This window comes from Temnothorax curvispinosus, unplaced genomic scaffold (assembly GCF_003070985.1).
Source record: "Temnothorax curvispinosus isolate PA1 unplaced genomic scaffold, ASM307098v1 QBEX01001173.1, whole genome shotgun sequence".
In the NCBI taxonomy this organism is placed as follows: domain Eukaryota; kingdom Metazoa; phylum Arthropoda; class Insecta; order Hymenoptera; family Formicidae; genus Temnothorax; species Temnothorax curvispinosus.
In genome coordinates this window covers 211327-232995 of record NW_020210953.1, presented here as the reverse complement: position 1 = coordinate 232995, position 21669 = coordinate 211327, and the positions used below count along the sequence as shown (strand labels likewise).

The 21669-nt window shown below is 35.9% G+C and overlaps 4 protein-coding genes across 7 annotated transcripts in view; 2 read left to right on the top strand and 2 right to left on the bottom strand.

The window, feature by feature from the left end:
* Positions 1-1259, top strand: part of LOC112460844 (protein PFC0760c-like) — a 2164-nt gene extending 905 nt beyond the window's left edge. Inside the window, exons 4-7 of one of the 2 annotated variants that reach the window (XM_025025738.1) lie at positions 44-374; positions 464-655; positions 726-913; positions 1054-1259. In XM_025025738.1, the coding sequence (XP_024881506.1) occupies positions 44-374; positions 464-655; positions 726-913; positions 1054-1222 (880 nt within the window). In that variant the 3' untranslated portion in view covers positions 1223-1259. The remainder of the gene's footprint in view (positions 1-43; positions 375-463; positions 656-725; positions 914-1053) is intronic. The other variant, XM_025025747.1, reaches the window with a different exon arrangement.
* Positions 1260-2463: 1204 nt separating this feature from the next.
* Positions 2464-7981, bottom strand: LOC112460822 (zinc finger protein 93-like). Of its 3 annotated transcripts, none has more exons than XM_025025712.1 (3): positions 6973-7981; positions 6162-6513; positions 2464-6073 (listed from the first exon to the last, which is right to left on the bottom strand). In XM_025025712.1, exons 2-3 carry the CDS (start codon positions 6468-6470, stop codon positions 4091-4093), a joined length of 2292 nt encoding a protein of 763 aa, XP_024881480.1. In that variant the 5' UTR covers positions 6471-6513; positions 6973-7981; the 3' UTR covers positions 2464-4090. The 3 variants fall into 3 exon arrangements, with proteins under 3 accessions (XP_024881480.1, XP_024881494.1, XP_024881486.1); XM_025025726.1 differs by having other exon boundaries at positions 7672-7981; XM_025025718.1 differs by lacking the exon at positions 6973-7981 and adding an exon at positions 6634-6941.
* A 1044-nt stretch (positions 7982-9025) lies between these two features.
* LOC112460815 (THAP domain-containing protein 5-like) lies at positions 9026-10408 on the bottom strand. The gene is made up of 4 exons (XM_025025704.1): positions 10200-10408; positions 9967-10123; positions 9466-9869; positions 9026-9137 (listed from the first exon to the last, which is right to left on the bottom strand). The coding sequence occupies exons 1-4, from the start codon at positions 10356-10358 to the stop codon at positions 9075-9077; spliced, it is 783 nt and encodes a 260-aa protein (XP_024881472.1). The 5' UTR covers positions 10359-10408; the 3' UTR covers positions 9026-9074.
* An 814-nt stretch (positions 10409-11222) lies between these two features.
* Positions 11223-18105, top strand: LOC112460954 (AP-3 complex subunit delta-1). The gene is made up of 14 exons (XM_025025925.1): positions 11223-11574; positions 11734-11829; positions 11974-12102; positions 12384-12794; positions 13288-13361; positions 13591-14034; positions 14107-14334; positions 14416-14578; positions 14753-14935; positions 15092-15503; positions 15584-15852; positions 15950-16513; positions 16595-17020; positions 17208-18105. Exons 1-14 carry the CDS (start codon positions 11479-11481, stop codon positions 17298-17300), a joined length of 3588 nt encoding a protein of 1195 aa, XP_024881693.1. The 5' UTR covers positions 11223-11478; the 3' UTR covers positions 17301-18105.
* The last annotated feature ends 3564 nt before the right edge of the window (positions 18106-21669 follow it).

Here is a 21669-nt window from a genome sequence, read left to right as displayed (position 1 = left end):
ATGTTAGAAATAAGAAAACAACACAAGATAAAGATAGTGATTTGAAGAATAAAGATACTTGTAAAGTTAAAGATAAGAATAAAGTTACTGGGAATGAGATAAAAACACCACAGGATGAAGATAGTGATTCGACGGAAGAATCGGAGAATGAACATATCCATGAAATTAAATGTAAAAATAAAGATACTTGGAATGAGACAGAAACATTACAAAATGAAGATGATAATTTGAAGAGAAAATTGAAGAATAAGGACACTTGTAAGGTTAAACCTTCGTCTGACGATGAAGGTGTAGAAGAAGAGTATTGCAGTGATGCAACATATCTAGCACGGCAAATAGCATCGGCAGAGAGATTATCCCAAGAAAAATTACTGGTAATAATCTTGAAAGAAATTTAATTAACAAAAGCTTTGCGAATAAGGTAAATGTATATGTATATGTATAGCTACTTTCTATATTTCAGCAATTGCATAATTTATGTGTGAAATTAAGACACGTGGTACCACCACAGCATAACATTGAAACACGAGCCGGATCTCACATGCCAACACGAGAGGAAATAAAAGAGTTTGAGAGAATAATACCAATTAAGAGGGGCTCGTATTCTTTTAAAGAGGACGACATTATCGCTAAAAATTGGAAAGCATTTTGCAAGGTTAGTATGCAAAATAATCCCTATTCGCTTATTGATGCAAAAATGATTTACAATGTTAATTTTTAAACAGCTACATAATTGGGATAGAAAAAAAGTTAAACCGTTTTTACAATTAAGAATTGGTAATTTGACATACATGCGAAATACCACAGAAAGACGGAAATTTGTACAATTTTTAGCGGATGGTTTACCAGATAGAACTTTGTATAGTGTCTACCATAGATTTAAAAATTTATACGAGGATAATGTGCAGAGAAGGTAATATACAACAAAATATATTCATGTATGTGATACTTAACTACCTTATATTTATTTTTATATAATTGTAAAATAACTTTAGTGTTAAGTTAGTTAATTTTTAACAATAGTAACGAAATATTAACATTTAAAATGGCTAGGTATATACCTGAAGAAGATGAAATGATAATAAATCACTTGGAACATAACCCATCTCTTGATGAAAGACGTAAATATGCTGACTTGGCTAAAGTTCTTCGGAGAACAAGAAATTCTATTTGGCGACGTTATCGAGTTTTAAAAAAGAAAAGAACAAATAAAGACGATTAATGTATTTATTTTAATAAAATATTTTTAATAAGTTTTATTTTTATCACGATGGATTTTAATTATACAATATGATACTCTTTTCTTTATATAAAAATCAAATTTTTCACGTGACATTCTCTCTGGACACTTTGGATCATCTTATTCTCGCTTCCTAACACCGAATAAGTAAAAATTACAATTTATTTAAAAAAATTCCAAGAAATAGAATAGTTCTAGGTAATGGTTCTAGGAAATAAAAATTGGAGTAATAGAAAATTAATTTCTTTTTCACAAAATTAATTGAAAGAAAATAAATTTACAAGAATGTGAAGAATAAATTATAACGGAAGTGTGTCTAATTTTCATTATCCTCCTACTGCCACAAAGTTAAAGAATAAACTGCTGATACACGTTAAAGGGGACGATGGATATAATATAATATATAATCAAAATAAACAAGAAAACATACGATTGCGATTAAATTAAGATATTGGAAAATTCGTCAAGAATATCAAAATATGCACTGTCAAGAAACTCAGTAGTGTCCTTATTTAAGTTGATTTCATTCTTTTGTTCTTTAACACGAATTATTTTAGAGATAATTAAGTCTGAAGTCTCTTGTTAAAATTTTCCTCAATATAAAGAATTTTAACATTATTTCAATTGAAATTATGCTGTATGTTTACGATATGGTCAGAAACCATCGACGCAGTAAACACCAAGCATCAGTTCAAGGTAGGCACTTCGAGCATCTCCTGTAATAAAATATAAAAATAAAATTTAAACGTTTTATTCGTAAAAATCTACATAGCTTATTAAACAAGTTTTCTTTATATAACGAGCTTTATATAAAATTATGGATTAGATTCTATAAAATAGAAATTGTACAAAGAAATAATATTATGTACACTAAACTTTTATACCGGTTATACAAGTTATGTTAAATATTGTTCTATTATATAGTTTATTAGGAATAGAACTCCAGATTTATAAATCTACAGAGTACGTTGTTCAATTTTAACTTTGTACCAAATCAAGTATGAAATACTTACCGTTTAGTTAAATGTTTTATTTATTATTAATAAATTTCATTTTTATCTTCCTTTGAACGCTTTCTGTTTATAATGAAAAGAATGTACAATCATATAAAACTTTTATTAATACAAGTTTTTTAATAATATAAATAAATATGCGATATGTATGCGTGTTAAATTAAGCGCTATGGGAAATAAAAAACTCGATAAACATATATATTTTGATTGATAAAAAAAAACCCATTTAATTATATATTGATAAGAGATCCTATAATGTTGCAACAAGAATTACGGAGAAGCTAATACTTTAATTAGCAGTACAAAAAATATAACAAAATGATAATAGCTAAGATTTTAAAATATAAATTTTACTTCTTCAGCATTCGGGAGAATAAGATTTAATTACAAACTTTGTATCATTAAATATTTAAATGAATGATCAGTCTCGTGTCTATAACTTGTTATTATATATATAATGTAACTATTATTATTTATACGTATATTTGTACATTCCTCACTTATTTTTTGCTCAATTTATAAAATTGTTTTCGTCGTTTTATTTGATGAGAATTAAAATAAATCTAAATTCTAACGCTTTAAATATAATTTGCCAAGAAATGTGTACTAATCAACGAATAATATTAAATTAATCATATCCCGATTATTACTTTTAAATATAATATTTTCGGTTAAAAGAATATTACATCTCTGTATCTATATTATACCTAACATAACGTTAAGATTTTCATTTTTAACAAAGTTCGTGTGATAACGTTTACTCGTCACAAATCGTAATCATTTTACATAATCTAAGTGATTCTTGATTCTTGTAAATGTGTACATAGCATGAGTATGATTATCATTCATTTAATCATGATGTATTTTGGTGATGGAATATATGCCGATTAAGTTTATTAAATGAGTAGATCGTATCGACTTCTTTCATTCGGTTATCATGTACACGATAGTCACAGCCCAGAAATTGTATACCTGATATTACATTTTTAGCGCTACCATTCCTGCAGATCAGCTATTAAAGTTTTTCAAATGTACTCTAAAAATCAAATAATTAATAAATGCGCTTCGTGTCGACATGCTTTATAAATTTATCATTATTCGTAGGAATTTCTACATCTAAGAAGAAAAGGATAGAAGATATGCGTTTCTATTGAATTTCTAAATATAATCGCATTTCTGTAATTTTTTCATCAGCATCGCGAATTATTTGTCTTAATTTTCCAGTGTCTCCATTTACTGATTTAATTCTCAAATCAATTCTAATAAATCATCGGATAAATGAGTCTGTATACTTGATGAGGGAAAGAAATGAGGCTCGGCTATATGAAAAGAAAGTCAACTATTCCCTCCTAAAATAACGCAACAAACTAAACAACCATCATGTAATATGTGGTACAACAAGATCTGGATTATACGAATACATACAAAAATATATATATGCATATATGTACATATGTTGAAATATGTGGAATCCACAAATATTTATACCTATGATATCAAATTATAAAAAAATAGTTCGCAATTTTAATAATAGTAATTATTCCATTTCGAAAACTCTTCATTCCTCGTATAAACATACATTTAACTTTATTACATCACGGATACTCATTTACGTGTTTTTTAAAGCAAAACGTTAGTGTCTTTCCGTGCATGTCCAAGGAACGTTTCCCATTATGAAAACAAGAGCTGCGTATATTTACAGAGATGACGTGTAGCTTATGTCGCATGCCTTTCGTGCAGGATTTTACAGCTACAGTAGCAACAGCTTATACATGACATCCGTCGCAGACACTCGCGGACAACGCTTGTAATCTGTGACACCACTTCGTCTTCGTTCTTAGAACATTTGACCTATCACAGCGACCGGTCGCACTCCCGCCCCGTTATTCACGTTATTCATATTCACGTGGATATGAGTGACAGTGTGCGGTATGTGATGATGATTGTGATCGTCGACAATCATCTCGCCGTACTGGGCGCGGCAGCGTTTCTGATGCGCGAAGAGGCTGCCGCTGTGGCTGTACGCGGCGCCGCACGTCTTGCACACGTACGGTTTCTCACCGGAATGAGTGTACGTGTGCTCCTTCAACGTGCTGAGCCTCTTGAAGGCCTTGCCGCAGGTTTTGCACAGGTAATTCGCCTCGCCGGTGTGCCGGGTCAGGTGTCGGCGAAAAGCCGAGCTCACAGCGAACGCGGCGCTACACACGTGACAGACAAACGGCTTGTCGCCCGTGTGAATGCGAATGTGATTCGCCAAGCTCGTCGTGGTCGTGAAGCCGCTGTTGCACGTCTTGCACACGTGCGGCTTGATGCCGGTGTGAGTTCGCATGTGATAGGTGAGGGACGAGTTGCTCGGGTATACCTTACTGCAGATGTGGCACAGGTACTCGCGCGGCACCTTCTCCTTCGGCTTGTGCGTTCTCTGATGGAGAACGAGACGAGCCTGACTAGCGCAGACTTTCCTGCAGATCTCGCAGGTGACGGGCTCGGCCTTCGGCTTGTGCATCGACACGTGCCGTCGCAGACCTTTCTTGGTAGCCATGACCTTGTCACAGTGTTGGCACTTGTACTCTCCGGATCCTTCCTCGTCGCTCTCCTCCTTCTTGACGTTCTCGCTCTCTTGCGGGGTATCCATCGTGTTGCCTGGCATATCGTCGTCGTCCGAATCGTACAGCTTGTTGTCATCCACCAAATTATCCAACAGCCCGTGCCCATGCTTCTCCGCGTGTTTTTTCAGCGTGTCCGGCCTGAAAAACCATTTTTTACACACGGTGCAAGAATATTTCTTGTCGCCGTGCACGAGGGCATGTCTTCTTAGGTTCTTCAAGGATGAACAATATTGGTTGCAAATCTCGCATTTGTACAACTCGGGCGCGTTTTCGAATTCGTCCGCCTCATTTGCAGGCCCGGTCTCATCGTCGGTATCGTCCTCGCTCTTGAGCTCTTTCTTCGGTTCCTTATTATCCTTTCGCTCGCTCGTATTGATCTGCTTAATCATATCGTTCACTTTCTCCGTGTGCGACTTCAAGTGTCTCACGAGACTCTGAGATTTTGAGAAGGACGCGTGACAGAGCTGGCACGCGTGCGGCTTCGACGTATGAATCTTCTGATGGTTTTCCATGTTCTCCTGTTTGTAAAACATCTTTAAGCAGACATCACATTTGTACTTCTTCTCGTGGACCAACGAATGCTTCTTCAGACCTTTCTGCGTGGCGTATTGCTTGGAGCAGACCTTACACTTAAATTTCAACTCCACTGAATCTTGACTGTCGCTGCTCGGCTCGTAATAATTGTCAGCAATCTCGTCGTCGCTATACGTTTTAGCGGGTGCCGACTTCGTCTTTCTCGCAGACGTACGTTTTTGCGGGACGCTTTCCTCTTCTTCGACATTATCATTGGACAAGCTTTCATTGACGAACTGCTCCTCCTGATCTACACTGTTCTTCTCTACATACTGTTCGGCCTCCTTCATGTCGTCATCCTTGTTTTGCAAACTGATGATGTTAGACGTATCCTGCGCATCTTCCTGAGCTATCGTCATTTGGTGAACTTCGGTCTCCGATATGCAAGAATCCTTCCCCTCCTCTTTAGCACTTTCAAATCCAATGGAACAGATGAACAGTTTTTCGCATGGCATTTGAATTTGATTGGCATTCAGACTGACTTCGCTTCTGGGAAACGAGTCGGTGGTTTGAATGTACTCTTGCTCACTCTCAACCACCTGCATGTCGTCCTTCGCAAAATAATCCTCCTGGAAGTCTGGCTTTTTCGAAAATAGGAATCTTGTTTGGTCTGTCTGTGTACAAGAATCTTGAAAATCCTGAAAAATTACATTACGTATGCATACATTATTGTATGTCTGATATACACACACAAACAATTATAAGTTGACAAAGTGATGCGTTTACCGTGGCAGATTTCATTTTGGCAGGCTTATTATAGTACATTCGCAACCTCGCGTCCGAGTGTTGACACTGTTGCCTGAACTCGTGGGCGACACTGGCCTTATAAATACAGACGTCGCATATCAGGGAAGGTAATCCATCCTGCTCGTGTATCTCGATGGAGCCACAGACTTGTATTTTTTGAGAGAGATCCGTGAGATCGTTCACTTCTTGAGTAGAGGAGAAAATCGACGACAGATTGGTGCCCTCGGTGAGACAGATCCTGCATACTCTGTCCATATTAATCGGTAGAGTGAAGTAACCCGAAGTCATTGTTCTGCCGAGGACAACAAAACGTTCACCTGCGACAAGTTATCTGCAAGATAAAAAAAAAAGAAGAGTACAGTGAGAGAAGAGTGAAGACGAGCGTTCTCCTTTGCGGAATGTCACTTTTAATTATCAAGTACAATCATAATCATAAGTGTTAAATCCCAACGATAGTCTCGTAGGTGCGTAAAACAAGTTTTCCCCGGTCTAGTAACGGTGACGCAAACAAAGTGCAGACGGCATCGTCGCAATATGTTGCGTTAACGTCGCGTGGTACGACGGGCGAGCGCTTTCTCGCACGGCATCGCGGAGCAATCGACGAGGCAATTTAATGTATCTCATGACGTGACCGGGTCCCCGGCCGGGTCTCGGCGGCAGCCGTGCGAAACGCGACGTCGCGATACGGCGACGTGACGCCGCGCGCGAGAGGCATTTCCTCGCGCGCGAATTCCCGAATTCCCGTGCGCGCGACCGGGAGAGAGAGATAAGAAATTAAATATACAAATACCGGAGCGGTTCTCAACCTCCGAACCGCGGGGCGCGTTCATGCGTCGTGTCGTGCCTCGTGTCCGCCGCCCCCGGATGCCGCTGGCCCCCGACTCCCCGACAGTGACGCCCAGTGGAAACGCGAACGAGACGCGGGCCGAAGCCGCGGACACACACACACACTCTCTCTCTCTCTCTCTCTCTCTCGCTGCTGAATTCCGTGCAGCTATTCCCTTCCGTTCCGGTTTCTTTTCAGGACGCTGCGCGCTCGCGAGGGCCTCGCGTCGCACGGAGGCGCGATGCGCGCCGTTCCATGATCGATCCGGCGTATTCGCGACGACTCCGGCACTCTTTTAAATTCTTCGCCCTCGACTCCGCTCTCCGGCCTTTGTCTCGGCCGTCTCGGCTCGCTCTCCGATCTTCGGCGCGATCGCGGCGGCGGCCGCGAAGGTTGAGAGCAATCTGACAATAAGACGAACGCCCCGAAGAGGTCCCGGAGCCCGGAGTGTGGGTGGGTCAATACAAAGAAGAGCCCGAGAGATCGTGAGAGCGCACGTATGCACGTGTGTGTGAGTGCGAGAGCCGGGGCCGGTTATGTCCTGGAGGGTCTCGATTAATTGGTCAGCGACTTGTCGTCGTCGTCGTCTACTCGTCTCTTCTTTCTAAGCTCTGTAATACGTAATACGGTGGAGACGAAACGTATGTAGATACGTATACATACCTACATACGTTCGCCGTCTAATAAAGTTAGCATCGAGGCACCAATACGTGGCCACAAACATCTATATAAGAACTAAACTGCTAAACTCTCCTACATGGCTCCGAAAAATATGTATGGATGTATGGATGTTATATGTATGTACATACATATGTATGTACACGTGATATATACATGCAGACCTCATGCGCGTGCGTCGTGTTAGGGACACGATAGTCATGTTTGATTGGTTGAATTTTAAATAACACATGTTACACACACGCAATTTATTGCGTACATACATTCGAAAAAGAAATATTTGTAAATAACATGCAATAATTTGTTCTTTTTTGTTAAAAAATTGTTAGTTTTAAAAATAAAATATTACAGAGAGTATATTTTAGAAATACATAATAAATATATGCATACATACACCCCTCATACACTTATACCTATTTTATGAGAAACCAAAAAAATTTATAAAGCAAAAGATATCAGTTTAAACATAAAAATTAAAATAAATGTTTATGTGATTATAAAATAATAATGACAATTTTGAAGTAATTTTTTATAGTTTGACTACACTAACATATTTTTAGTCTTATATATGTACATAATAAGATTAGCATTTTTTAAGTAGTAAAATAAAAGAAGTAGTTCAGTAACATTTTTATTACAATAGCAGATATATTATGTTATTTTTTTGTAGAAAAATATTTTTGTTAAATAAAATCCTTTTGAGTTTTCAAGATCTCTTGTAAATAAAATTTAGAATACGAGTGTAGTCTTATTTTAATATATTGACTAATAATAAGTTGAATTTTATATAATATATTCGAAACCCATACATTACTGCTTTTTAAATTTGGGAATATTGACGAATCAAGAACAAAAGTATTTTTAATTCTTCTCGCAATTTTTAAATTTAAATATTCTATGGTAGATAATTCTCAGTTACAATCATCAGTATAATCAATCATATCCAACTATTTCTCAGTTTTCATACAAATTTTATAAACACAACTAGATGAACTAATTAATATCCATTAAGCCATTATCAGAAAAATCCAAAATTTTATTGTATGATGACTATTGTATAATAATTATAACTCCAAAATAATAGATTTATTTAATCTTCACATTGATAAAAATAAAAGTATCGATTTTCACAAGGTTACTCTCCATTGACTACTTTTTTATAATTTTTTTATAGTCTTTTAAAATCAGCTGCAATTTAGTTGTCAAAAAGAAATACTATATTGTAATTATAATATAAATTTTAATTGTAAGAAATACTAAATTGTAATTATATTATACAAGAAAAACTATATTGTATAAATAATTATATTCTTAAAATATATATTATAGAATTATGGATTTTGACACTAATTATTTTTTAGTCTTTATAAAATATGTTTAATCTTATATTAAACAGGCTTACAGCTTATATTAAACATACGCCAATTCATTCCTTCATAAGTATAAAGAAACTGTAAAAAAGCAATTTACCTAATTAGTAAAAGCAGTTCTGATTCTTTTAGCACAATTTTGCAAATAAGGATAATACATTGAAGTATTTAAGATATTTTGTAAATAAGTTCTTTAATTATTAAGAAAGTTTGTAATATCAATGTTAGTAATTACTTCAATATCAATCTAATCGTTAATATGTTAACGTACCAAGGCATTTTTATCTATTGGAACATTTAATCAGAAATGGAGAACATACATACGATAGTTATTACAATAATCACCATACAATATAAATTATATTAAATTAATCAAATAGTAATACATAGTAACAGCAAATTATTTTACCTCTCCAGAACAAGCGTAATTATGTTCATCATGTTGACTGTATGTAAACTTAGCTTTATTTCTTTTTATATTTTTTAATAGAGTATCTGATAAATCATCTGATTCATCACTTAAATTAAATGCAGCAGCATTCGAAATATTTTTGCTTCCTAAGAATTCCAATAATATCTTTAACTTTGTGAGAGTGTTCTCTTTTCGCTTCGTATTTTTGTTTAAGGTTTTAGTTTTATTTTTAGCTATTTCCAATTTTCTCTTCAACACAGCTTCTTTGTCACGTATAATAGTATGAAATATGCTTGCTTGCCAATTTAGCTTTTTTTCTTGTAATATTTTTAATTTCTTTATTTTCTTCTTTAAGTTTTCATTTTCGCTCAATAACTTATCATAATTTGAACAATTTGAACCTGTAATATATTATAAATTATTAAAATTAACAAATAATTAGTATATAAATAAATATCCATTGTTTTTCTTTCTTCCTTAAAAAAAAACTATACATACATTTCGCTGAAGTAACAAGCTTATTTACTTTGTATGGAGACTTCCTTGGAGATGAATCAATCCTGCGAGATGGAAATAAAGTAGGAACCGCATTTGGCTTTAATTTTTTCCAACCGTCGACACGACTACTTTCGAACTGTGAATCCTCAAAGTGTACCTGTAATAAGGAAAATAATTAATTTTCAATTTAATGAGGCACAAATAATGCTTTGCTTTTACAGCGTTGGACTTACTTCACAGACACAACCTGATTTGCTTGATATCCACTGTTCATGGCGAAGATTTAGATTTTGAAGCCACTTTTTTCGTCGCTCCATATTTATTGGAATTCGAAAAAGTTTAAACCCTTTTTCGCTTCTATTACTGCAATTAATTGCAACGCAGCCAGTCATTTTGGAACCTGAGAATACGAGACCGAAAAGCGTTTACGAAAAGGTTATGTTTTCACATATGATTGGATACAAAATGGCGGACGAGAATACCTACTTTTTTAGAGCTCTAAACTTAAAGCCCGGTGTCCACGATGCAAGAACTTGGTCCCAGTTTTGGTTTAAGCCAATGAAACTGCTGCTTTTCTGTAAGAGCTGCAAGTTGATTGGCTTAAACCGAAACTTGGACCAAGTTCTTGCATCGTGGACACAGGGCATTAAACCAAAACTTGGACACAGTTCTTGCATCGTGGACACCGGGCTTTTCGATTTGACTAAAACTTTGTTACGTGCAATGGCCATCACAGTCCCCGGTGCCCGGAGTTTTCCACTGGCCCAGCCAATCAGATACTTTTATTTTAAATAAGGTAATTTTATTTTAAATTAAGGATAAATGATGGTCATCTTTGGGTTCACATAAAAAGTATATTCTTCAAAGTTTTTATTTTTTTTATTACTTCGTTTTTTACTTAAAGATATTTTATAAAATGGATTTAAAATGTATAAAAATATAAAAAATTATATAAGTGATGAGCGCACCATTATAATATATAATCAATATAATGTATAAAAAACATGTATATACATATATTTTAAAATACATATTGCATATATTCCTATATTTGTTTAATTTGGATCTCGCATCCACGTGTCGAAAGTATAGGTTCGTGAGAATCGCATTTCCGGAACGATTTGTGACAGTCGAGTCGGACACGTTGATAGAGCTACATACTCAACGGGAGGAGGATACGTGAGTGAGATAGCTCGTGTTTGTCTGCCCTCTTGACATTTCGTAGGTATGATACCGGACTCCGGAGTAGCTCTCTCTCTAGTCTCTCTCTCCCCCTCTCGCCCGTCCGCCACTCGTCAGTCCACTCAGTCCACGCCAGTCTGTCAAAAAATGTGAATGCAGGTCGGCGGATCGGATCGGGACTTACGCGGATTTCGGTTAACTGTAATGGTATCATAGGTCCACGTGTGGTCCGGTCGCGAGTCGAGAAGTACGGCCGATGCGCGAGGAAGTCCCCTGAGAGCGGAGTCGCGCGAGCGCAACGGCGTTTAATATTTTCCTTTAGATGCGACCATGGCACTCCGCAAGGTAAAGGGGAACTTCGAGCGGATGTTCGACAAGAATCTGACGGATCTGGTGCGCGGGATCAGGAACAATAAGGAGAACGAGGTGATTTCCCGTTGTGTGTGCGTGCGTGCGGTTTTCCCCGCTGCCGAAATCTTTAGTCGAAACCTAACCTAATTTTCCTCCCTCGATCGCTCGCCTTATCCGTTTTTGCAACATTTCCCGTTGAGCGCGAGGATACTTTACGCCTCTTTTCTGTCCCAGGCGAAGTACATCGCGCAGTGTATCGAGGAGATCAAGCAGGAGTTGCGGCAGGACAATGTGGCGGTCAAAGCCAACGCCGTGGCCAAGCTGACATATGTAAGTCTCTGGCATATGTAAATTTTATTTAGAGACGGTCGACGTGATGCGATTTCTACCGATCGATTTACCACAAGTCAACTTAATTCAATTCAATTCAATTTGTTCAAAGTATTAACAGTTGTTCTATCCTTGTGTCTTTAGCTCCAGATGTTGGGGTATGACATCAGCTGGGCTGGGTTTAACATAATAGAAGTAATGTCGTCAACAAAGTTCACTCACAAGCGAATCGGCTATCTCGCTGCCAGTCAAAGTTTTCATGCAGATACAGAGGTAAGATTTATTTTAAATGAGTCTCAGATAGATATTTTATATAAATTTTTTAGACATAAATTTTTAGGTCTATATATATATTTTTTTATAGTTCTATTTTTCATATTGTTTATATTTTTATAAACTAAATATAAAATTAAATAAAAATAGATATAATAGATTATTAATGAAAATTATATGTGTTTATAAATGTGTATGTATAATATGCAATATTTAACAAATTGCTAGGATTATAAAAAAATGATTACCTCATAATTTATTAATATTTTTTTTTGTTATAGCTATTGATGCTAACAACGAATATGATTCGTAAAGATTTAAATAGTCAAAATCAGTATGACGCTGGTTTAGCGCTGAGTGGTTTGTCTTGCTTTATAAGTCCAGATTTAGCACGTGACCTGGTTCATGATATAATGACACTGTTGACTTCTACAAAGCCATACTTGCGCAAGAAAGCAGTTTTGATGATGTATAAAGTATTTCTGAGATTTCCCGAGGCCCTCAGGCCCGCTTTCCCTAGATTAAAGGAAAAGCTTGAAGATCCAGACAGTGGTGTTCAAAGTGCAGCGGTAAACGTGGTTTGCGAATTGGCTAGAAAAAACCCGAAAAATTACCTGAGCTTGGCGCCCGTTTTCTTTAAGCTGATGACAACTTCCACGAATAATTGGATGCTTATCAAAATTATCAAATTGGTGAGTGTTATCGTTGCTTTAGATTATAAAGTCATATAATCATAATCATTTTTTCTAATAATAATCTAATAATAAATAATTGTAAATAATAATATTAAATCTTTTACATAACATCTTTTTCTTATTATGCAATATGTTGATTTTGTTTCTCACGTTCAGTTCTCGACTATAACTCTGATCGAACCAAAGCTTGGTCGGCGACTTACTCAACCATTAATTGATCTGATTTCAAGGTTTTATATTACTTGTTTTTTTTTACATATACAGTACAATTGTAGATTTATTTCTTGTAGCTGTAATACATTGGTAGTGTATACATCAGTATCAGAACATATTTCGTAGGATTATTTATATTGTGTTTTGCATATAGTTTGATTTTATATACTTCATTTCTTCATACTTTAGTTCATGAAATAAGAATTACTTAAACTACTCTGTATAAAAAAAATTTACCGAGTACATCTTAGAAGGCAACATGACATTATATTTTCAGTTTGGAGCATTGACACCTCTAGAACCTAGGCTTGGCAGAAAATTAATAGAACCCCTTACCAATTTGATACACAGGTATCTAATGTAATGTTTTATTCTAAAGTATCTATTAATTATCGCGCTTTTAATGTCATTGCTTGTCTAGTTTTGTATCTTCTAGCTGTCTTATATTATTTTTTTAATTTATCTCTCGTAATGCGTATAGTCTTTTACAATGTATTCATCGCTTTCTTTTTTTACTTTTTTGGCAAATAAATCAATTCTCGGTATAATTTATATAACACATAATTCTGATCGTTTCTAGTACATCTGCAATGTCCTTATTGTACGAATGTATCAATACAGTAATCGCTGTATTGATTTCTATATCGTCTGGTATGCCGAGTCACTCCGATTCAATACAGTTGTGTGTTCAAAAATTGAGAATATTAATAGAGGACTCTGACCAAAACTTGAAGTATCTGGGATTGTTGGCGATGTCAAAAATATTGAGAAATCATCCAAAGAGCGTGCAATCACACAAAGATCTAATTATGCAATGTCTTGATGATAAAGACGAAACTATAAGACTGCGTGCCTTGGATTTATTGTACGGAATGGTTTCCAAGAAAAACCTAATGGAGATAGTTAAGAAGTTAATGGTACATATGGACAAAGCCGAAGGCACTATGTATCGCGATGAATTGCTCTCAAAGATTATTCAAATTTGCTCACAGAATAACTATCACTTCATCACCTACTTTGAGTGGTAAATATAAGATTTTTTTATACGTATAAATTCATTCTCTAGGACAGATTATAGAAAATTTCGTGTATACAGGTACATATCTGTATTGGTGGAACTTACACGAATGGAAGGCACCAAGCACGGACCATTAGTAGCAACTCAATTACTTGATGTAACAATTCGTGTACAAGCTATCCGAAAATATGCGGTTCAACAATGTGCCTTACTGCTTGAGAATTCATATCTTTTAACCGGCCAGCCAAGGGCAACAATGTCTGAGGTTTTATATGCAGCAGCATGGATTTGTGGAGAATTCTCTAGGTAATAAGAATTTTATATACGTACAGGCATTAATCTAATTAATATATGATAATACATTCCGATGATCTGTTAAATCAATAGTGAATTAGAAGATCCTTTGGCAACATTGCAGTCTATGTTGCGATCACAAGCTTCTAGTTTGCCAGGACATATACAGGCTGTTTACGTTCATAATATATTAAAGCTGGCTGCAACGACATTCGCTAAAGCAGAAAATGAGGAAAATACTGAAACTATAGACAAGGTAAAACATAAACACAATTTATACAATAATAATAAAACTTTTATATCATCCTTATAGTGCAACAAAGCGTGCACCATGCAGTTAGTGATATTTTTAAATAAATATATTTGCATTAAATTAAAGCTAAATCTTTATTAATCTTTATTAGTTCTAATATTAGCTTTCACTTTACAGATTTACGAATTGAAGGACAAAATAGCAACTTTTGTCTGTAGTGGCGATCTGGAAGTTCAGGAAAGATCAAGTTCCGCATTAGTACTACTTGAATGTTTAAAAGAAAATCCTGGTCTTGCACAGGAATTAATAAAGACTTTCGAAGGTGAACTTAATCCAGTTGCGCCAAAGGCTCAAAGAAAAGTAAGTATCAATTATTAGTATTGTGTACATGTATTAGTTACTTAAAAATATGTTTTATTTTGTTAAATTGAAAGAAAATATGTACATATTAGCTGATATATATGTAATACAGATTATTTAAAAGTTTTGTCATAAAAACTTCATGGTATTTTTCAGGTTCCAATACCAGAGAATTTAGATTTGGATTCCTGGATCAACGATCCACCTTCGGAAAGCTCGGATTCAGAGGATTTAGATATGAATGATATTTTTATTAAGGCGGAGAAACCGAATAATTCATTTTCCAAACGGGATTTAAGTGAACCGTCCCTGGAAGAACTCGAAAGGAGACGCGAAGCGAGAAAACTAGAGCAAGAAAATAATCCTCACTATCTGAAAGGCTCATTTAAGACTTCTACATCATATCACAACTCATCGAGCGCGTACGAAGACTTTGAAAACATTCCTTTCGCGGAATTAGACATCCCAATTTCTTTAAAGATTTCTAACTCGCACAGATGTCGCGATGTAGATAGCAGTCACAAAAGACATAAAAAACATGAAAAGAAGAAATCGAAGAAAAATAAAGGTAATTGTTACGTACACAAATCGTGTATTACATCAAGCATGCTGTTAGACATTTGAGATTCTTAGCGTTGATATTTTCAGATAAAAAATCTGCGTCGGAAGAGGATGAAAAGGATGATAGCTTACCATCGCAAGTAGTAAATACTGGAATTGGAGAACTACCTCCGGGTGCAGAGATAAGTGACAGTGACGAATATGATTTAGTAGATGCGAATGACCCACATAGAGCTTTGAATATCGATTTGGATATGCCTTTACGAGAAGATGAAAGATTGCCTGTCTTAGAACATAGAGTTATTGAAAATAAAATAACGAAGAAAGCTGAAGAAAAGGAGAATAAAAAAGAAAAAGTAAATTTGTCTTTACACTAATAAGTATTGTAACGAATTTAATTTATTTACATATTTTTAAAAATATTTTTTAATGATTTGCATTTTATATTGATAGGGACATAGAAAATCTAAAAGGAAAGTCAAGAATGTCATGGAAAACAAGGTAAATAACGAAAGGGAGTCGTCTGACTTGTGGTTGGAAACTAATTCGTCCCCCGAGAAAGTGCAATCTCCTGCTATAGGAGAGTACATAGAAGTGTCCAGTGAGCCACAGAAAGAAAGCAAACGTAAAAAGTCGAAGAGTCAAAACAAACACAAGAAATCCAACGAAGAAGACACGAAACATAGAAAATCGAAGAAATCGAAAAGTAAGAAAGAGCACAAGTCGTTGGATTATGAGGAAACAGCTGGGATATCTACTCCATCAAAAGAGATATTACCAGAATTAAAGGACGATATTATGAATTCCGAATATAACGCAATTACTGTACAGCAAGACATCTCCTACGAAGAATTAGCAAAAAATAAAGTCATTTCCATGAGGTACGAGCTGAGACAAATCCCTCACGACTCAAGTAAAGTTATCGTATCGATTTGCGTTACAAATATAGGTCAGCCACTTGTAAAAGAATTAGTCTTTGACGTTCCAGACACATCATCACTCAAATTAGTTAGGAATGTAAGTTAATGCACACTTGAATATTTGAAGTTTACGCTTTAATTTGCAAAAATAATTTTGTATCATTTCATGCTTTCTCAGCCTGGAGACGAATTTGGAATAAAACTGCCGTTCCAACTGCCTCTGCAATCTAGTAAAGAAACTGAGTTCACCGTTCTAGTCTCGGACGTGACGTTCGCTCAGAAACTGAGAGGTACACTGACATACATGTTCGAAAGTACAGAAGGCACGCAACAAGAAAAGCTCGACTTCACCGTGCCCTTGTCATGTAGCAAGTTCATGGTCGGGGATCTCTCTCACAAGGACATACTCACGGAACTTCTCAAAAGTGGTCAATTAGTATCTAAGATTAGAAGAGAAGTAACTCCTTCTAAGGACTTTGATACGGTTCTAAATATTATCTGTCGGAAATGCAATCTCACACTCGTGGAACAAATTGACGATACTGCATCTTTATATGGACATTCTTTGAAGGGACATCATGTGTGCCTTTTGTTAAAATATAACGTAAGTTAAATCCATGTTGGTCTGCTCCACAACTAATTTGATGATCAAAGTTAAAGAATATTAATTGACGTAACATAAAGGAAAAATACGTACTTAAATATTACGTTTGCGTTGATTTCATTGAAACTTGCATAAAGATTTTAACTTTCTAAACTTAGCGGTATAAATCAGTCTTCCTATGTTACAGAGAGTGACGGAAAATCTAGTGATCGAAGGTAAAGGTGACAATAACTCATTACTGTCGGGAATTGGAGAGGAGATCTTGAGGATCCTGACATAATACTGATCGAGTGTCTATATTTTGCAATTATTGATTCCTATCACGCATCGCAGTTATGTTAAACATGTACTGGGCAGAAGAACACTTTGATTGTGTCCACTACACATAATGAAATACAGATATATAGCAGCTATAGCGTATGTGCAAGCCCATTAAATATTTTCGGAAAGGATCTTACCTAAACTTCACGTGTAATCTAGATCATAAAGTTTGTTAAATATTTAAGAGATATACATATATATATATATACACATACACATATTATATACATGCATAAATACATATACATACACACATATGTACATTTCTATATGTGTGAGGCGAAGTTTCGTAAAGAAACTGCGAGAAGAGGGAGAAGGGGGAATTTATTGCCAAGAATTGAAGACACTGGAATAAAAGTAGATTAATGTTTCTATATAGGATTTAAGTCTGGTATGGCACTGATGTGCAATAAATATAGGATCATGAATATTTAAGTTATCCTTTAAGATAATTATCCACTTTCAGCTACCTTGTTGAATTACATCAATATCTTCCAAAAACTTCTGTAAATTACTATACTTTCTTATCTTTACAATGTTGCATTTACTACATGGCATGTAACAATCGAAATAGCTTACGAATAAAGACTAATTACTAAGCAGTTCTTTGTACAGTACGGAAATAAATGTTGCAATAGAAACGATTGACCCTACTTTCATGTTCAATGCCTTCAATTTTTGCGTCTAATTGGGATGATAATATTCCATGGCTATTGTTGAGATCTTTATTATTTTGTAAAATATATGAAATATTATATTCATTGCGATATTGCGTCCGATCTTTGTAAACATGGATTAACGAGCATAAAGTGGTAAGCGTATTGTGCATGCGACGCTTCCGTTATGTTTTGATTATAAGGCAAGAGAGATTATGTAAATTTAAAATTAAATCATAAATAACTCATATACATATTATATACACAGGCACATGATCCATGTATGCATAATCGTGCGAAAAAAATATGCCCCTATGTTATTTTGCAATGGACTTTGCATCAAATTTTATATCTATTTGCCTTTCTTTTAATGTCTTCTGCTTTCTCTTGTTTTGAGATATATAAAGATTTTTATATTTGAACATAAATTCTAGAGTTTTTTTTTATGTTAACTCGCTAACATCTAGTTATTAAACGTGTGCCAAAAATCATTAGAGCTTTCAATATCCAAGACAATCCTTTTCCTAATGCGTTGACTTTTGTGCAACGTACATTGACTAATTGACTAATATCCGATTACAGTTGTATAGTAATAATTTCCCTTTGTAGATACGAAGCACGCGACATACATCATGATAGATGCGAATAAACGTCCTTAATTTTTAACTTCGTATTTTATACGCACTGCCATTGCAGAAGAAATAGCCGATATCTTCTTTTTAAGTACACAATTCATATGAGAGACGTAGCATGTAAAGCGCGCGTGCATGTTGACCATGACATATTCTATTATAAATTACACGCCGCGAAGTTAAGGCCGGCATTATTTTATTATAATCGCGCATTTGTCGAGTCTTATCTCTCGCGCCCGCAGGCGCGAATGACCGCATAGTAAAATTATAATCGGTGCTGTAAACATTGTTCGCAACAATTTATTACTCAGAAGCACGTTAAATGCGGAAGAGATATCGCTCGCCCGAATTCAACCTCGAGTTACGTGCTCGCGTAACGAAACCGGCTTAGGATTTTTGTGCCACGAATACAAAATACCCTAATATATAAATTTTTTTGAAGCTGTTGCACTGAAAAAAAATTTGTTAATCCGAAAAAATATATTTAGTCCGATATGTTCAAATAAATATTTTAGTTAGTTTAACTAAACATTAGTTAAATTAATTAATTCTTGATTAAAAGAAACTAATGTTTTTACTTAACTAACTAACATATTTAGTTGAACGTATCGGATTAAATATTTTTTCGGATTAACATATTTATTTATCAGTGTGGCGCCAGACTATGCACGATTCGTGGTTCATCTGTTCATCATTCGCAATTCGCGCTGATTTGCTAGCGGAGCAGTTTTTAGACGAAATCAAATTTATGAATCGAAATCGCAAATAAACAAATAATGAACCATGAATAGTGGAGGGTTTACAGCTGTGGTCCACTTAACAATGCAAATGCTTCAAAGCATTTCTCTTCTCCTTTCTTTCAGTGAAGAAAGAAGGAGAAGAAGAACGCTTCAAAGCATTTGTAGCATCAAATGGACTACAGCTGTACATGTACATTGGCAAACGGCGAATCTTAAGCTGGGTATTAACTTAGCGAACGAACAGCGAATGCGAACGTTCAGATATTCGCGTTTTTGCTCCTAGGTTGTTTGTTCTTTCTTTCGATTGCATCAAATACTAGAATTCGACCAGATTCGGTGTTTGCTGCATGTAGCAATTTGAAATTTTTTATTCTGTTGAATAATGACAACAAACGTTTACGTTCGCTGTTTGTTCGGTGTTCGTTCGCTAAGTGTACATACCTATACCCTGCTTAATACGAATGGCGAACCGCGAATCACGAACCTCGAATCGCGCATTGTCTAGCGCCAACTTCAGAGCGATTCTTTATGCCGCGAATCGCCGTATTCGTTTCGCGAGCGTATATTATACCTATCCAGGTCGAGATGAAGACAGGCGCGTTTCGCAGGTCGCAACGCACGGCGGGGGCGGATTCTTTTGATTTGCGCGGCGACGCGATGATCCGCGCCTTCGGGACAATGCTCGGGGTCTGGAAGGTGAACCGCGAGGACTATCAGGACGGCCGTGATTCAACGAGATTCATCGACCTCACCCGCTACTCCCACGCGAGACTCATGGTCGCGCAGCGTCATGCACTCTCAAGCGGACCCGTTGTTTTCGCCAGGTATACAACGCGATTCCCCCCGACACCGTCGATACCGAAGGCGCTTCGCCACCGCTTAAATTTAGGTCGAAAAACGTAATTGTTTGATTTCAATGTCTGCGCAAACATTTCTCGGAACACTCGATCTGTAAAATCGATTCACCCGTTCGTTTCCAGAAGCATTCCGAAGTGTTTGATATATAACGCATAATTTACGCGTGACGTGTCCACGCGCTCCACTTGGGAAAGGCAGTTGGGAGAATGCCCGGCTTTCCCGAATCGGTGTACTTTTCCACACGTTTCGTCACGGATCGTCTCCTCCGTACTGCGAATCGTTCGTCACATTTCTATCGTCAGTGTAATGCAACACGCGAAATAAATCAAGATATCGGCTTTCGCGCGAGATTATCATTTCAACGAATAAATTCTTCTCCACGGCTTATCGAATTAAATATGAATAATATTTGCAGAAAGAATACCGATCTCGTTCCTCCTTTTTTTTTCCACAAGTAGGTATGCTTGAGCGAGAAGAGAAAAAGAAGGAGGTGAAATAAATTAAATGGCCATTATTGGCATTCCAGTCACGTTTCAGTCAGACGAGCATGCATGTTTTTCAAGACTCGATATCTTGATTCAGAATGTCAAGAGCTGTCAGAGCGATGCGTTATGACTTATCGGTGATCTAATCCAAAATCCTATCCGTTTCTACAATTTTGCTTTTATTTAAAAACAACGGACGTTTGGAGATTAAATTGGCGCACGCTCGCATAAAGAAACTATATCGCAGTATGTAAAAGAAAACCTTAATCGACATCTTTTTATCGTTAAACGATGTCAGCACTAGAGAGATAAAAATTGCGATTGTATCGATAACTGAAATCATCAACATCGTTTTGTATGATTTATTGTCGTTGCCGAAAGAAAAATGTACTCTTCGCGAACGAATAATTGCTGTAAAATATTTTCATCTTGAAATTACAACAACCAAAAATAAGTTGATACGTACGTCAATGTACGTGTATGCATTTATATACGTACGTTTATATATTGACCGTGTATTCAGTTTTTCGTAGAATATATTTCACGTTCTCCCTCTCGTTTTGTTTTTAGATCGAGAATGCGAAGAATGAGATGGGTATCTTTTTTGAAAAATTGAAAGTGATACGCGCCGGATGTGAATGCAATTTGTCTCCTGCCATAAAGCAGAGCTACGTCAACGTAGATTAATGATTGTTGCGTAACTCCAGGATAATATTTAGATGTGCGCCGGAAACAGAGGTAACGTTAAACCGATTATTTATCTAAACCGCAGCAGGCGCAGAGTGGAACGTAAGTACGTGTAAAACTTGCGAGATAAGTTGTTTGGCGACGCAAAACGCGTAATCTTATTTCTTTAACAAAAATTTAATCTTGATTTAATCTGCTTTTGGCAGGAAGAAGACTAGCCAATTGCGATGCTTATCACACACCTTGATAAAAGTTTTTACCTTTAATACA

Excerpts from the sequence above, each read along its gene's own strand:
- LOC112460815 (XM_025025704.1), bottom strand. The coding sequence starts at position 10,358 with ATGACTGGCTGCGTTGCAATTAATTGCAGTAATAGAAGCGAAAAAGGG. Across the intron at positions 9,870-9,966 it reads GCTTGTTACTTCAGCGAAAT|GTTCAAATTGTTCAAATTAT; the intron begins GTATGTATAGTT and ends AATATATTACAG. Across the intron at positions 9,138-9,465 it reads ATTACGCTTGTTCTGGAGAG|TTTCTTTATACTTATGAAGG; the intron begins GTAAAATAATTT and ends GCTTTTTTACAG.
- LOC112460822 (XM_025025712.1), bottom strand. The coding sequence starts at position 6,470 with ATGACTTCGGGTTACTTCACTCTACCGATTAATATGGACAGAGTATGC. Across the intron at positions 6,074-6,161 it reads CCAAAATGAAATCTGCCACG|GATTTTCAAGATTCTTGTAC; the intron begins GTAAACGCATCA and ends GTAATTTTTCAG.
- LOC112460954 (XM_025025925.1), top strand. The coding sequence starts at position 11,479 with ATGGCACTCCGCAAGGTAAAGGGGAACTTCGAGCGGATGTTCGACAAG. Across the intron at positions 12,103-12,383 it reads GTTTTCATGCAGATACAGAG|CTATTGATGCTAACAACGAA; the intron begins GTAAGATTTATT and ends TTTTTGTTATAG. Across the intron at positions 14,579-14,752 it reads ATACTGAAACTATAGACAAG|ATTTACGAATTGAAGGACAA; the intron begins GTAAAACATAAA and ends TTCACTTTACAG.